The sequence below is a fragment of the Globicephala melas genome, chromosome 3 (assembly GCF_963455315.2).
Source record: "Globicephala melas chromosome 3, mGloMel1.2, whole genome shotgun sequence".
NCBI classification, from domain to species: domain Eukaryota; kingdom Metazoa; phylum Chordata; class Mammalia; order Artiodactyla; family Delphinidae; genus Globicephala; species Globicephala melas.
The window spans coordinates 52,194,229-52,209,384 of NC_083316.1; the positions used below are offsets into that span (position 1 = coordinate 52,194,229).

Genomic DNA, 15,156 nt, shown 5'->3' on the forward strand with positions numbered 1-15,156 from the left:
AGAGGGAATACCATAAATTTGCAGTGGTTCTAAGCAACAAGGTTATGTCATTTTTCTCTGGTTAAATTCCAGGGCAAAGAAGGTAGGTGATTGAAGTACCACGTTACAGACTTATTGCATAGGTATGAAAAGGGGGCAAGAAAGGTGAGAATGGTGCAAATAATATATCATGAAATCTAAGGTGAATAGAGAAGGAAATAAAACCTAGAGTGCTTTTACAGGAAGAAAAAGAAATGAGGTTAAGGAACTTGATGTTTACCAGCAATAATAAGGAAGTGAATGATTTAGAAGGACAAGTGTAGTGGTCAGGGAGGTGGAAAAGTATTACAGAAGCTAAGGTCTTGAGTATTACCGTGATTGTGAATCACATGGGTGAAATGCAGATGGACATTGGAATTGAGGGCATCGAGGAATTTTGAAATTATAGGGTTGAGGTGGGTTCATCGCACATTTTCATCATTCAGGATTTTGGCAGGTCGTAGGTAGAGAGAAACACTTTAGGCAAATACTAGAGTCCTCAATGAATATGCCAGTGTGATCAGATCTAGTGGCATCTGAAATGCAGAAAAAGTGATGTTACTACCTGATGCCCTGAATCGCAAAAGATGTGAGATTTACACTAAAGGGTAGAAAGTGTAGGTGACCAGAAGTTGACAGGAGTGAGAGGCATGGTAAAAGTTTCCTTTGGGATTCTGAAAAAATTCTGGTGTAAAATTGCTTTGATGTAATCTAAAACTCTTAGAGATTTCTGGGCTAGGCTGGTGGAGTCTTAACCCCCATCCCCACCCCCAGTACATAATGAACAGTATTGGTATTTGGAAGATTATTTCCGAATGCCAAACCTTGAATGAAATAATTTATATATTACCATGTTACTTTTTGTAGGGAATTGAGGGAACTGCACAAAATCACATATCTATAGTGTTTTAATTGTTAGATTCTCTTCAGGAATCCTTCTGGTAACAAAAAAGCCTGAGGTGGGAGGAGAAATCTTCTCGATCCTGGAAATAGACTTTGTTGGAAACTGTTGACTCTGCTTGCCTTTCCAAGTATACCACAAAAAGTATGTCAATAGGGTTTCCCAGGAGTTTGAACCACGTTGGACAAACAAACAAGAGCAAACACTCTAATTCATTTAATATTAAGCAACAACACAAAGCAATTAAAGTTTTGAGTCAAGTAATGAAAACAAAGAAAAAGGTGCATCTCAAAGCTTTATTCCTGTTGTTAGTATTTGGTTTCATGGCATTCTTACTTTGGATATGAGATTAAAGAAGGTTAAGAAGCCCAAAATAAGGGCTAAAAATAAATGATAATTATGGCTAGTTTTGCATAAATAATCAAACTGACCATATTTGGGTATTCCAGGAATTTCAGTTTTTATATTAACTAATTTTAGGTGCTTTTAATCCCTTTTGTTGTTTTCTTCTCATGGGCAGAAAATAAGTTGTGGTTTTATTTTGTACTACACAAACTTCTATAAGGTGATATATAATAGGTGGATTAATTTTTAAGCTTTTTTTAGTTGCCTAATAAGCAAAAAGATGTGACAGTTGTCACATCTTTAATATTAATATCAGATAGCAAGATATGTAAGTATTGAGTTTATGTTAAATTTTCAATTTTCCTTAGTTTTGATAGAGAATATCTTGTAATTACTCTGTTTACGTAGTAAAGCTATATATAATGTTTCATGCAAAGATGTACTTACATGCCATCGGGGTAGTCATTTTTTACCAAAATATTTCCCTCTTTCTGACTTAACACCCCTCCCCCAGTACATAATGAACAATGTTGGAATTAGGAAGGTTTCTGAATGCCAGAACCTGGATGAAATAATTTATATATTACCATGTTACTTTTTGTAGGGAACTGCACACAATCACATATCTATAGTGTCTTAATTGTTATATTCTCTTCAGGAATCCTTCTGGTAACAAAACAAGACAAATCAGCTTTAAGGAAGAAAAGATATGTCATTGATATTGTGAAGAAATGTTGGAAACACAGCCTAGTTGTTAGTGTAGCATTTATAGCTGCTGACATTGACTGGTCTTGATTTATCTTAATGAACATACCTCATAAAGAAAATTATGAGCAAGTAATAGTTTTTCATAATTATAGTAAAATACAGTGGGGTTTTGTTTGTTTTTCTCTAGTTATGTTCATATCAGATAATGAAAGTTTTAATCCTTCATTGTGGGAGGAACAGAGAAAACAGCGGGCTCAAGTGGCATTTGAATGTGATGAAGACAAAGATGAAAGGGAAGCACCTCCTAGAGTGAGTCTATTCTTTTTTCCTTCAAATTTTGAACAGGTCTGCTGATATTTATTGGGTACTATATAGCTAATCTGTGCTATTTTACCCTCAAGGCACTTGAAATTTTATTAATCCAATACATTTATCATGTGAAAGTATTCGAGAACAATATAAAATTATGCAATTAAAAGCCAAATTTCATAGTGTGTATAAATATAAGAGAAAAACAGGTTATTATTTCCCCCTTTCCTTTCTTTAGTGATTTATTTATATATATTATAGGGATAAAGAACTCTTTGATATGAACATTTTGTTTCTTTGTTAGACTGTGTTGCAGTGATAGAAGTAGCAAATACACATTTCCTAGTTACTTATGGATGTAATTTTTTCCCCTTATATAATAAAACTAACTGAATCCCAGAAAATGATAATTAGATTAACCTTAGAAGTGTGTGGTTCCCAGCACATAAGTCATAATAATCTAGGAATTTTATGTATGTTTGCATAAACATCTAGCTGGAAAACGTATATCTGTTTCAAAGCCAAGAGGTGGTGTTGGCAATATCCACACCATATATCTCCAAATGGAATATATTTAAGTCTACTAAAAAAAAAGCTTTTAAAACATTGAAATCTGTAAATGTGAAGTTTTCGATTATCGATAAAACCATACTTTTATTGAGTCTAAAATGCTTTCAAAGGCCTATCATCTGTCTTCACAGTTACCCCTATGAGCAATGTAATTAAGATGCATTATAGATTAAATTTTGAGATTGACATTAGAAATATTTATCTGTAGATAACTAATAAGGACTTACTATATAGCACAGGAAACTCTAGTCAGTACTCTGTAATGGCCTATATGGGAAAAGAGGAATCTAAAAAAGAGTGGGTATATGTGTATGTATAACTGATTCACTTTGCTGTACACCTGAAACTAACACAACATTGTAAATCAACTATACTCCAATAAAAATGTTTAAAAAAAGAAATATTTATCTGTATTTTAAATTGTGCTTATTTTATTTCTCTAGGAGGGAAATTTAAAGAGATATCCAACACCATACCCAGATGAGCTTAAGAATATGGTTAAAACTGTTCAAACCATTGTACATAGATTAAAAGATGAAGAGACTAATGAAGACTCTGGAAAAGATTTGAAACCACATGAAGATCAGCAAGTTATAAATAATGATGTGGGTGTAAAGGTTAGAAAATTCAAAAGCATTGACCAAAACCTGTTTCAGGTTCTTTAAAATTTTTAAATGATAAATGATATAATGATCCTTTTTGTTTACAAGAAAATGTACTTCCAAACTTAGGGCAGTGTTCTCAAATATCTGAACTAAAAGCTTTAATAGTGAGCAAACTCCCTAATTGCTATTATTACCACTTCAGTGTGGTTACAGACTGTCCATATGGGCAGGGGAGTGTCAGCATAGCCTTTGAAAAATCATTGCCTGAACAAAGAATAAGATAACAAATGTCAGAAAATTCATTCTTATAGAAATACTTTTTCCCCTGGTAATATTGATTCACTCTACCCAGTTTTAATTTTAAATGTAATTGCTATGACAGACCATTGGCATTTCCTCGGGATGTTCCTGAAACCTACACTAATCCCTAAATTGTGTGTTCTTTAATTGACACCCCCCCTCCCCCCTGCCATTGTATCACAGAAACAGAAGTCACTAGAGTTACTATATATTCCACAATGAGCAGGAAAATATCTAGCCATCCTGATTTTGAGCATGCTGAGCTAAGTGACTCACTCATAAATACCAGCGTTGCAACTTCTAGGATGAAATGTAGCCTCAGCTAAATTGTAAAGTTTAATGTGGCTCGTGGACCTTTGGGACCACCTGTTCCCCAAATGAGCATTTTATCTGTGAGTCCTACAGATTTCCATGTTTAAAGTTTCTTCAGTTTATCCAGAATAGGAAGATACTAAATTACTGTTAAAATTTCATCTGAACTTTAATACAAGAATAGATATAAAGAATGTGAATTCTTTATCTTTTCTTTTACTTAGACTTCAGAAAGTATTACTCCAGTAAGAAGCAAAGCTGATGAAAGAGAAAAGTATATGATAGGAAACTCTATACCGAAGACCAGTGAACCTGAAGCTGAGGTCAGTCCTGGGAATCCGCCAGTGACTGCAAATATGAAAGCCTCTGAGAACTTGAAGCATATTGTTAATCATGATGATGTTTTTGAGGTATGGCTTTATGATTATTCTGGAGTAGTGATAAATGGTAAGAATTTAATATTGTTGCTAACTAAAGATAGGAGAAACCTGATACTGGTAGCAGAAAATATGCTATTGCATTTGCCATTGAGAAATCTCATAATATTTTCTATACCATTAATTTATCACTTTAAAAATTGGAGTACAGTGGATATAAAATTTTTACTATGTAAATTATGTCTTTTTAAAAAATATTTATTTATTTTGGTTGTGCCAGGTCTTAGTTGTGGCATGCAAGATCTTTAGTTTTGGCATGCGGACTCCTTCTTAGTTGCGGCATGCAGGTGGGATCTAGTTCCCTGAGGAAGGATTGAACCTGGGCCTCCTGCATTGGGAGTGCGGAGTCTAACCCACTGGACCACCAGGGAAGTCCCTACTATGTAAATCAGATTGTGGCAGTGTTGTTCTAATTCTGTAAAATTCATAACGGCAATTGCTTTTATTTCTGTAACTTAAAAATGAAAAGGTTACATATATACAATGGAATATTACTCAGCCATAAAAAGAAACAAAACTGAGTTATTTGTAGTGAGGTGGATGGACCTAGAGTCTGTCATACAGAGTGAAGTAAGTCAGAAAGAGAAAAACAAATATCGTATGCTAACACATATATATGGAATCTAAAAAAAAAAAAAATTGCTTCTGAAGAAGCTAGGGGCAGGACAGGAATAAAGACACAGACATAGAGAATGGACTTGAGGACACGGGGAGGGGGAAGGATAAGCTGTGACAAAGTGAGAGAGTGGCATGGACATATATACACTACCAAACATAAAATAGATAGCTAGTGGGAAGTAGCCGCATAGCACAGGGAGATCAGCTCGCTGCTTTGTGACCACGTAGAGGGGTGGGATAGGGAGGGTGCGAGGAAGGGAGATGCAAGAGGGAAGAAATATGGGGACATATGTATATGTATAACTGATTCACTTTGTTATACAGCAGAAACTAACACACCATTGTTAATTATACTCCAATAAAGATGTTAAAAAAAAATGAAAAGTTGCTGTAGGTGTACTTCAATTATTTGACTTCTTTAGGCATGTATCATTGCTTATGAAGTAATTTTTTTCTTGAATATCTGAGACTTTTTTTTTTTTTTTTTTTGCGGTACGCAGGCCTCTCACTGTTGTGGCCTCTCCCGTTGCGGAGCACAGGCTCCGGACGCACAGGCTCAGCGGCCATGGCTCACGGGCCCAGCCGCTCCGCGGCATGTGGGATCTTCCCGGACCGGGGCACGAACCCGTGTCCCCTGCATCGGCAGGCGGACTCTCAACCACTGTGCCACCAGGGAAGCCCCTGAGACTTTTTTTAAAGAGATTCTTCCCGTGGATCAATAAAAACTGTAACTTTTTTTTTAAAAAACAGCTTTATTGAGATATGACTCATATATTATACAATTCACTCATTTAAATAAAGGGTGCAGTTCAGTGGTTTTTCAGTTTACTAAAAGTTGTGCAGCCCTCACCACAGTCACTTTTAGAACATTGTCATTACCCCAAGAGAAAGCCGGTACTTCTTAGTTGTCTCCCTATAACTTCTCCATCCCCCCAAGTTTTAGACAACTAGTAATATACTTTATCTGCATCTCTAGATTTGGCTGTCCTTGGCGTTTCATATAACTGTAATCATCTGATATGTGGTCTTTGTAACTGTTTCTTTCACTTAACATAATGTCAAGACTATTCATGTTGTAGCATGAATCAGTACTTCATGCATTTTTTAATATCTGAATAATATTTCATTGTAATCATCCATTGTGAACATTTGGGTTATTTCCACGTTTTGGCTATAATGAATAAGGCTTCTTTGAATCTTTGTATACAAGTTTTTGTGTGGATATATATTTTCTTTTCTCTTGGGTATATACCTCAGAGTAGAATTGCTAGATTGTATGGTAACTTTATGTTTACCTGCCAGACAGTTTTCCAAAAGTGATTACACCATTTTATATTCCCTTCATACACTGCTGGAGATACTAAGTGCTACAGAAATTTAGAAAGGAGATATTTTCTGGCTACGAAGAACCGTGGATGCTTTAAGTGAAGGAAGCATTTAACCTGTATTTTGAAGTGTTTCAATTAGCAGAAATAGGAGAATTGAATGAAATGGAAGGAATAATGAGAGCAAAAGCATGGTATTTAGAAAATGTAGAAAAGAGCATGTTCCATCTGACTGAATATGTCAGGGGTTATAGTATATGAATAAAATTAGTAAGGTAGGTTGGATCCTGATTCTGAAGCCCTTAATACCTCTGCTAAGAAGTTTGGACTCGATGATCTACACTGTAGTCTTCAGGGAGCCACTGAAGACTTATTAGCAGAATTATCTACATTAAACGTAATCATTGGAGAAAATGCAATATCCAGGGAGAAAGAGTAAGAAAGGAAAGAATATGAGCTAACTGCAGGAAGATTAATTGAGATGAGCAAAGGAAACAGAAAGGTGGGAGGAGATTTAGGAGACTACAGTTCCCAGAAGCCCAGGTGTAATATAATTTCATGAAGGAGAAGGCCTGGTCAGCAGTTTGAATGCTGCAGATGTCAAAGATTGAGACAGACCTCCTTGTCCTTTTATCTCATTCTTCGCATTCATTCTATCAATCAAGTCCTGTTAATTGCAAAATTTCTGTCAAATTCTTTTTTTCTTTACTATCCATCACTGCCATTGCAGGACAGATGTAGTCTTTTTTTCTTCAGGACTATCAGTATAGCTAGTTTCCTTTCTGCCAGTCTCTTTTTCTTTTCATACATCTTTAATACCAGAGTTACTATTTTAAAAGAATCTGATCTTGTGAGTTCCTGGCTTGTCAACTTTCAGTAATGACCAATACATACTTAATTGAGTTCATACTCAGAGCATAACCTTTTACTATCCGTTCCAGTCTGCCTTTTCTGTCTCCTGCCACTTATCTTAAGTTCCAGCTGCATGGAGCTGACTTGGCATACCTTTTCTTACTTCCATGCTTTCCCCTACTCAGAATGTCATTTCCCTCTTAACTCACCCTTCAAGACTAAATCCAATTTACATTCTCTCCCTAATCTACTTAGCAGTCTAAATCTGTTGTAGTGCAGTTTGCAACAGGGTTGGCAAATCCAGCCCACTGGATATGGCCCAAATCCAGCCCACTGCCTCTTTTTGTGTGGCTTGCAAGCTAAGAACAGCTTTTACATTATTGAATGGTTGAATAAAATTCAAAAGAGAAAGTATTTCGTGAAATGTGAAAAATTAGATAAAATTTAGTTTTACTGGCACACAGCCATGGTAGTTTGTTTACATATTGCCTGTGGCTACTCTTGTGCCACAGCAGCAGAATTGGTTGGTTGAAACAAGAGACTGTATGGCTTTCAAAGTGTAAAATATTTACTCTCTGGCCTTCTTACTGAAACAGTTTTCTGACTCCAGTCCATGTCTTATTATGGCACTCTTAAAGCACCTAGAAATCTTAGTATTTTTAATAGAACACCCTTTTAAGAGCTTTTATTTATTTTTATCATATTAACTAGGAATAATTTAACCTGTAGTAGATCTGATTTTATATACACTATATACAGTGTTAAAATTTTTCTATTAATATTTGTTGATGACAAGGTCTTTTTTGTGTGCTAACAGCACTCAATGGTAGATAGTCTGGGACAGTCTACCATTGGAACCCAGTGATACTTGAGGGAATAAATTTGAGGGTTAGGAATAGACTTTTTATTAGAGTACCTTCACTAAACTTGAGTTTTTCGATGGCAGGGATTGTGTTTTATTTACTCATTTTTGTTTCTCTGGCACTTGACATATTACCAGGTACATACCAATCATTAATACAGTTGGATTAAGGACTGCACAGAAAATTATACCTTAGGCACTTTGGTGTACTGTTAATAATTTCCATAGGTTTACAGCCATGTCTTGAAAAATTTAAGTCATATACTAGTTTTATTCACTATTACCTTACAAAGGTTTTTTTTACCTGTTCTAAGTATTCGTTTCTCTGAAGTTCTTATGACTTAATATTTAAAGAAACCAAAATTGATTTTTGTAAATATTTTCTCTCTTTTTTCTTTAAATTAGGAATCTGAAGAACTTTCTTCTGATGAAGAGATGAAAATGGCAGAGATGCGACCACCATTAATTGAAACCTCTATTAACCAGCCCAAAGTGGTAGCACTTAGTAATAACAAAAAAGGTTAGGTGTTAAAGGAAAGCACTAAGAATAGAAATGGGCTGAATAAGTTTATACATTTTTTCAAATAAATTTCACTAAATGTCATTATGTTATTTAAAACACTTCTTAGAAACAATTTTTAAAACATGCCTTTCTAAAAGGTCTATTCCTTACCTCTCGTTTTTAAAGAAAAATCTTGATGGATCTTTTCTCTTCCCTCATTTGTGCAAGTTTACTTACATGTCATAGATTTTATAGGCAAATAAGCCTAGATTATGATTCCATCTCTACCACTTATTTGCTGTATGATCTTTGCGCTCCTTAGTTTTGTGTGTGTATATATTAGACATACAATAAGGCTAATGAAGGGTTTTGTGACTCTGAAATATATCGGATTAGTGCCCTCAGACCTAGCATAGTACCTGATGTATAACAGATGCTGCTTGTTACTTTATCTCTCCCAGTACTTCTTTTTAACATCCCCACCCCCACCCCCACCTGACATGGAATCTCAGACTCTTGGAAAGGAAAGAGAACTTGAAGAGTCTCTATCCTTTTATCCTTCCCTCACTCCTCTCCACCAAATGTCTGAACATCTTTACATTATCTCCACTAGAGGTTTATCCAGCCTTTACCTTTATGGCATTAATGAAACTTACTATCAGGGTGGCCCTTTGGAGGATAGCTTGGGGTTTCATAATAATAATGGTACTGATATTTGTTACTAATTGTTAATTACTGTGCTAAATAGTATACATGTTATTATCTAATTGTCACAATTGCCCCATGATAAGGAGGTAGAAGAAGAAGAATATGTCTAGGAGAGAACTTAAGTGCCATATAGTTTAACAGTATTTTAAAAATTCAGAATCCAAAACCCAAATACCTTAAAGTTGAAGTTACAGAGCCCCATGTGCTACTGTTTTCAACTGTAAACACAATCCAGACTACTTGAACTGAGATATTTGGAACAGCAAAAAATTCATATAATCACCTATGACTACATGTCTGTATGTACTATTTCTATGATTTGGCTAGAATTGAGTTAGTTAAAAACAGCCTTTAGGGTTGTAAAGATATTTACAACAATCTATTTCTGTTTATATAGTTGTTACAAATCCATCTCACATATTGAGAGTTCACTATTCATATACAATTCTTTGAAATGATTTTAAAAAGTGGAAAACTGACCTTGTGAAAATTTCTGAATTTATTTGGTGTTTGTTTTTTGGTTGATTGTGCTGCTCATTTTTATTATCAGAATAGATGAAAACAATTCCATACATGTATGAAATAATTTCTACCCCAGAAAAGTTTACCAAGGTTATGAACTGTACTATGTATTTCTTACTATTATGACTGTTTAAAGATGTGTGGAAAAGCATATTCACTAAAACTAATTGATGGCCTTAAACATTGTGTGATATCATCTTGTCAGTAGTTTAAACTAAATCAAATTCTGGGTAACTAACATTGGTCATATTTTTTTAAAAAATTACAGGTATTACTAAAAACAAACTAATTGAAGGTATCACTATTTCTAAATTCTTTAATCTTTTTATGTATTAGGACTGAGTTTTCAGAGGTGAGCCTCTGGTTATCTTCTTAACCATATAATTCTTTACCTTATATATTGAACCAGGACAATATAAATGCCATATGTCATCACTGGAAATTCTTCTTGGCTTTATCAATAGCTTAAGGTTTTTTTTGTTTCAGATGATACAAAGGATACAGATTCTTTATCAGATGAAGTTACACACAATAGCAATCAGAATAACAGCAACTGTTCTTCTCCATCTCGGATGTCTGATTCAGTTTCTCTTAATACTGATAGTAGTCAAGATACCTCACTCTGCTCTCCAGTGAAACAAACTCATATTGGTATTAATTCCAAAATCAGGTTTGTGAACATCTTAACAAAATAATTTATTTGTACAATAAATAGAAGTGGTAAGGCAAAGAAATATATATTATTAAAACATAAAAGATTTTACAAATTAATATTATAGAAATGGTTCAGGCAGTGTATATGGTTTCTTCCCCACTTTACTACTAATTATTTAGCTTTTATACATTTCCATTTTAAATCAGTCTTTTAAATGGGAAAAGATTTAAAATATATTCTAATTCTAATTCTAAAGATTTAAAATATATTCTAATTCTCTTCATTAAAAGGTTGAACAGTTTTATAATATTTCTAGGTATTACAACATAAAGAGCCTGTTCGGAATAATTCAAATTAAAAGGGGTATTTTTAGAGTTAGAAATGCAGAGTCACTTTGGGGGTTATCATTAAAGGGGTCAATCAGATATTTCTGATTAGTGCTGTATTTTTGGTTTAGAGTTAAATTTGTAGGTCAAACTCACTGAAACAAGATTTACTTCCTACAGGCTTGAATTTGGGTGAATCTTAAAACAAATTTACTACTAGGGTTCTCAAGAAGTTTTGTTATCAAAGTGAGACTATATCATTTTACTTTCATGTTATTGTATCAGCTAGAGTGCTTAATAGAAAGATTTGGGTTACTACTGAATCTAAAGCTTATTGTATGGATATTGTTAACTAATTTTTAGAGTTAAATAGTTCTTAAATTCCAGGCATATTTAAGTCAAATTTTTCTATGCATTGATTTGCATTGCTTTAAAAGAAAGATGAATTTTATGTCTCAAATTGAGCTTAACTATTATGTAGTTGTAGTTATGATTAATCATTTATATCTATCCTCTGAATTTGAGGCTAAGATCAGTATGGTAAAATATTAATTTTAAAACCTCTTAGAGGTTAAGATAATGATTAATTTGTCAAATAGTAAAATTTTACTGATATTGTTGGGAAGTAGTTTAGTCTAAGTCATGTTTTTTGTAATGAAATAAAGGCTAAGAAAGGGATATAGCCACACCTTTTTTGTTGTATTTCTAGTAATATTTTTTGTTACCTAATGGGAAGATCAGTATTAAAGAATTTGTTGAAACGTAACTTGAATATTTACAAAGAGGACACAGATATGTTTTCATATCACCAAATAGAAATAAAATATCTTCTATAATTTTGGAATGGTACATTTTATAAATATTTGCCAAATACAGTGTAGTCACAGAAAAATGATTAGATTTAGTTTCTCTTTTGATCTTTCTTCATATTTTGTAGATCTTTGAGTGATTGTTTAGTTTTTTGTATAATTTCCTTATATATATTTGAATCTAATAATACCTACTTAGTTAATATGATTAACTGATCAATAATGTGAGGTTTCAGAACCATTTGTATAAATATTGTGTGCTTTTTACTTAACTATTCAACTTGCCTTTCCTCCATGTATGTGCCCATCTTTCAAGCATTTCATGTTTTAACACAGTCATGAAAAGATGCAGAAGTAGAAGAGAATTATTTCATTACATAATTACATTTTTCTTCATTGTTTAGCTCTATTAAACTATTGTGATAGAGTGATGATATTGATGAAAATTAATCTTATCTATGAATTTTAATTAGTATGCTTTACCTTGTCTCCATTTAATATAAATCTATATTATTTGACTGTTACAATAATATTTTTAAATTACATGCTTGATGATAAAGGCCTTTTATCTGTAACTCCCATCAATGCTCTTATCTTTATGTACCTACACATTAATTAATTAGTTGTTAATGTTCCCCATTACTAAGAAAACTGGGCTTTATGATGTTTGTGATAAAATTTTCTTTGTTTTAGGCAAGAAGATGAAAATTTTAACAGCCTTTTACAAAATGGAGATATTTTAAATCATTCAACAGAGGAAAAAACCGAGGTTCCTGATAAAAAAGATTTTAACTTACCTGAATATGATTTGAATATTGAAGAGCAATTAGTTCTTATTGAAAAAGGTGTTGACTCAACAGCCACATCTAATGAATCTCACAAATTAGACCATATCAATATGAATCTTAATAAACTTGTAACTAATGATACATTTCAACCAGAGATAGTGGAAAGATCAAAGACGGAGGACACAGTGCTTGAAACAGGCTTTTTAAGCAATAATGCTAAAGGAGAGGCTGAGCACTTGGATAATGGAAACAAGTATCCTACTCTTGAATGCATAAATAAGGTAAATGGACGTTCTGAGGGAACTCCACAGTCTCCTAGGAGGACTGAACCACATGACACCAGTTCTTCTGTTGATGCAGGTCTTTCCAAAAGCACTGAAGATCTCTCCCCTCAGAGAAGTGGGCCAATTGGATCTGTTGTGAAATCTCATAGCATAACTAATATGGAGACTGGCGGGCTAAAAATCTATGACATACTTAGTGATAATGGACCTCAGCAGCCAAGTGCAACAGTTAAAGTAACATCTACTATTGATGGAAAAAACATAGTCAGGAGCAAGTCAGCTACGCTTTTGTATGATCAACCATTGCAAGTATTTACTGGTTCTTCTTCATCTTCTGATTTAATAGCAGGTACAAAGGCAGTTTTCAAGTTTCATTCAAATTATAATCCTGAAGAACCAAATATAATAAGAGGCCCCACAACAAGTGGCCCACAGTCCACGCCTCAAATATATGGTCCTCCACAGTATAATATCCAGTACAGTAGCAGTGCTACAGTCAAGGACACTTTGTGGCACTCCAAACAAAATCCCCAAGTAGACCATGTCAATTTTCCTCTGCAGCGCTTTCCTAGATCAGAGAGTACAGAAAATCACAGTTATGCTAAACATTCTGCCAATATGAATTTCTCTAATCATAACAATGTTCGAGCTAATACTGGATACCATTTACATCAGAGACTTGGTCCAGGAAGACATGGGGAAATGTGGGCCATCTCACCAAATGACCGACTCATTCCTGGAGCATCGCGAACTACGATTCAGCGACAGAGTAGTGTGTCCTCTACAGCCTCTGTAAATCTTGGTGAGCCAGGTCCCACGAGGCGGGCCCAAGTTCCTGAAGGAGATTATTTATCATACAGAGAGTTACATTCAGTGGGAAGAACTCCTCCAATAATGTCAGGATCACAGAGACCTCTTTCTGCACGAACGTACAGCATTGATGGTCCAAATGCATCAAGGCCTCAGAGTGCTCGACCCTCTGTTAGTGAAATACCAGAGAGAACTATGTCAGTTAGTGATTTCAATTATTCACGAACTAGTCCTTCAAAAAGACCAAATGCAAGGGTTGGTTCTGAACATTCATTATTAGATCCTCCAGGAAAAAGTAAAGTTCCTCACGATTGGCGAGAACAAGTACTACGACACATTGAGGCCAAAAAGTTAGAAAAGGTAATTAAACATGAATTTTTCAATCTCCTATTTATGAATTCACTAATTTTCCTTTAAAATATTTGGCAGTCTTTGTTGATGAACCAAGATACTCTGAATTATTGAATATATACCTATATTCTAGAAGTTTTTCTTTGGTAGTGAGATTAGAGGTCCAAGTTTAGACTTAGCCAGTCTCAAAACAGTTGGGATGTCAATATAAACTTCTTTCCCTTCTCTTACTCCTTAGTGTTTTCTAATGGGCTTACCTTCATTTTATATATTTAGCTGTGTATCTTGTTTAGATTGTGTCATACTACAAATAATACACATATATACATGTTTACCTCTTATTTTCTGGCTTCCTGCTCTCTATTAATAATTAATTATGTAAATATGTTTACAGAAATATCAATTTACCATATAGTTAACAGAATAACAAGAAATGTATTGTAAATGTATATCTTTCACCTAAGATTTTTTTCCCCAGTTCATGTTGTATGACTAACACTGTCACTGACTCAGATGGCTTCTGGCATGGCATTTACTCTTGACTTTCCTGAATTGCATTTCTGACCTATTTGAACTCAGGTGTCTGTGGCTCTAGTGTAGTGTAATGTAGTTTGGAAATAAGCTCATGTTCAGTTTATAACCTTATGTATAGATATTCCTTTTTTGACAGGAGATAAAATTTTTTTTAATTATGCTTAAGACTGATACTTTGGGGCAGTTCCATGGCCCAAGTATATAAGGCATATTCGTTCTTCAAGATTTAGCTTCATATCTCTCAGTGGATTTTACCCAAGGATTGTTTTAACTTTGTTTATTGATATAAGATATTTTTAAAAACAGCTGAGCGTATACAACCTCAATCATTATTTTTTAAAATTCTTTAAGTTTTTCAGAAATCAGTGTCTAAAATGTGATTAATACCTTATGTCAATTCACATTGAACCTGTGTCTGTAATTGTTAGCTCTTTTTAATTCTGTTCTTAGCTTTAAATAGCTGAGCATCTATAGCATTAGGCGACTTTGTTGTCAGCTCTCCATTTTGTTTCGGCTGTAATTCTCTACATACTGTTGAGGCTCTTTAAATTTGTGTGCCTTATCTATGGAATTTGGAAAATTCTTAAGCAAAGGGTAACATAACTTTTATAAATAAATTTCTGGTGATAGTGTGGAACTGGATTTGAGGAAGAAGAGGCTGTAGTCAAATTGATTGAGTTATGAGGCTGTCTAATGGTCCAGAAA

At 34.1% G+C, this 15,156-nt stretch overlaps 1 protein-coding gene across 15 annotated transcripts in view; it reads left to right on the forward strand.

Annotated features, from left to right (window-relative positions):
* ERBIN (erbb2 interacting protein) overlaps nt 1–15,156 on the forward strand; it is a 107,785-nt gene that overhangs the window by 80,347 nt on the left and 12,282 nt on the right. For 12 of the 15 annotated variants that reach the window (XM_030844503.3, XM_060295826.2, XM_030844458.3 and 9 more), the window contains 6 exons: nt 2,160–2,281; nt 3,295–3,468; nt 4,293–4,478; nt 8,568–8,682; nt 10,381–10,564; nt 12,378–13,926. In XM_030844503.3, the coding sequence (XP_030700363.1) occupies nt 2,160–2,281; nt 3,295–3,468; nt 4,293–4,478; nt 8,568–8,682; nt 10,381–10,564; nt 12,378–13,926 (2,330 nt within the window). The remainder of the gene's footprint in view (nt 1–2,159; nt 2,282–3,294; nt 3,469–4,292; nt 4,479–8,567; nt 8,683–10,380; nt 10,565–12,377; nt 13,927–15,156) is intronic. The other 3 variants (XM_030844477.3, XM_030844514.3, XM_030844495.3) reach the window with 2 other exon arrangements.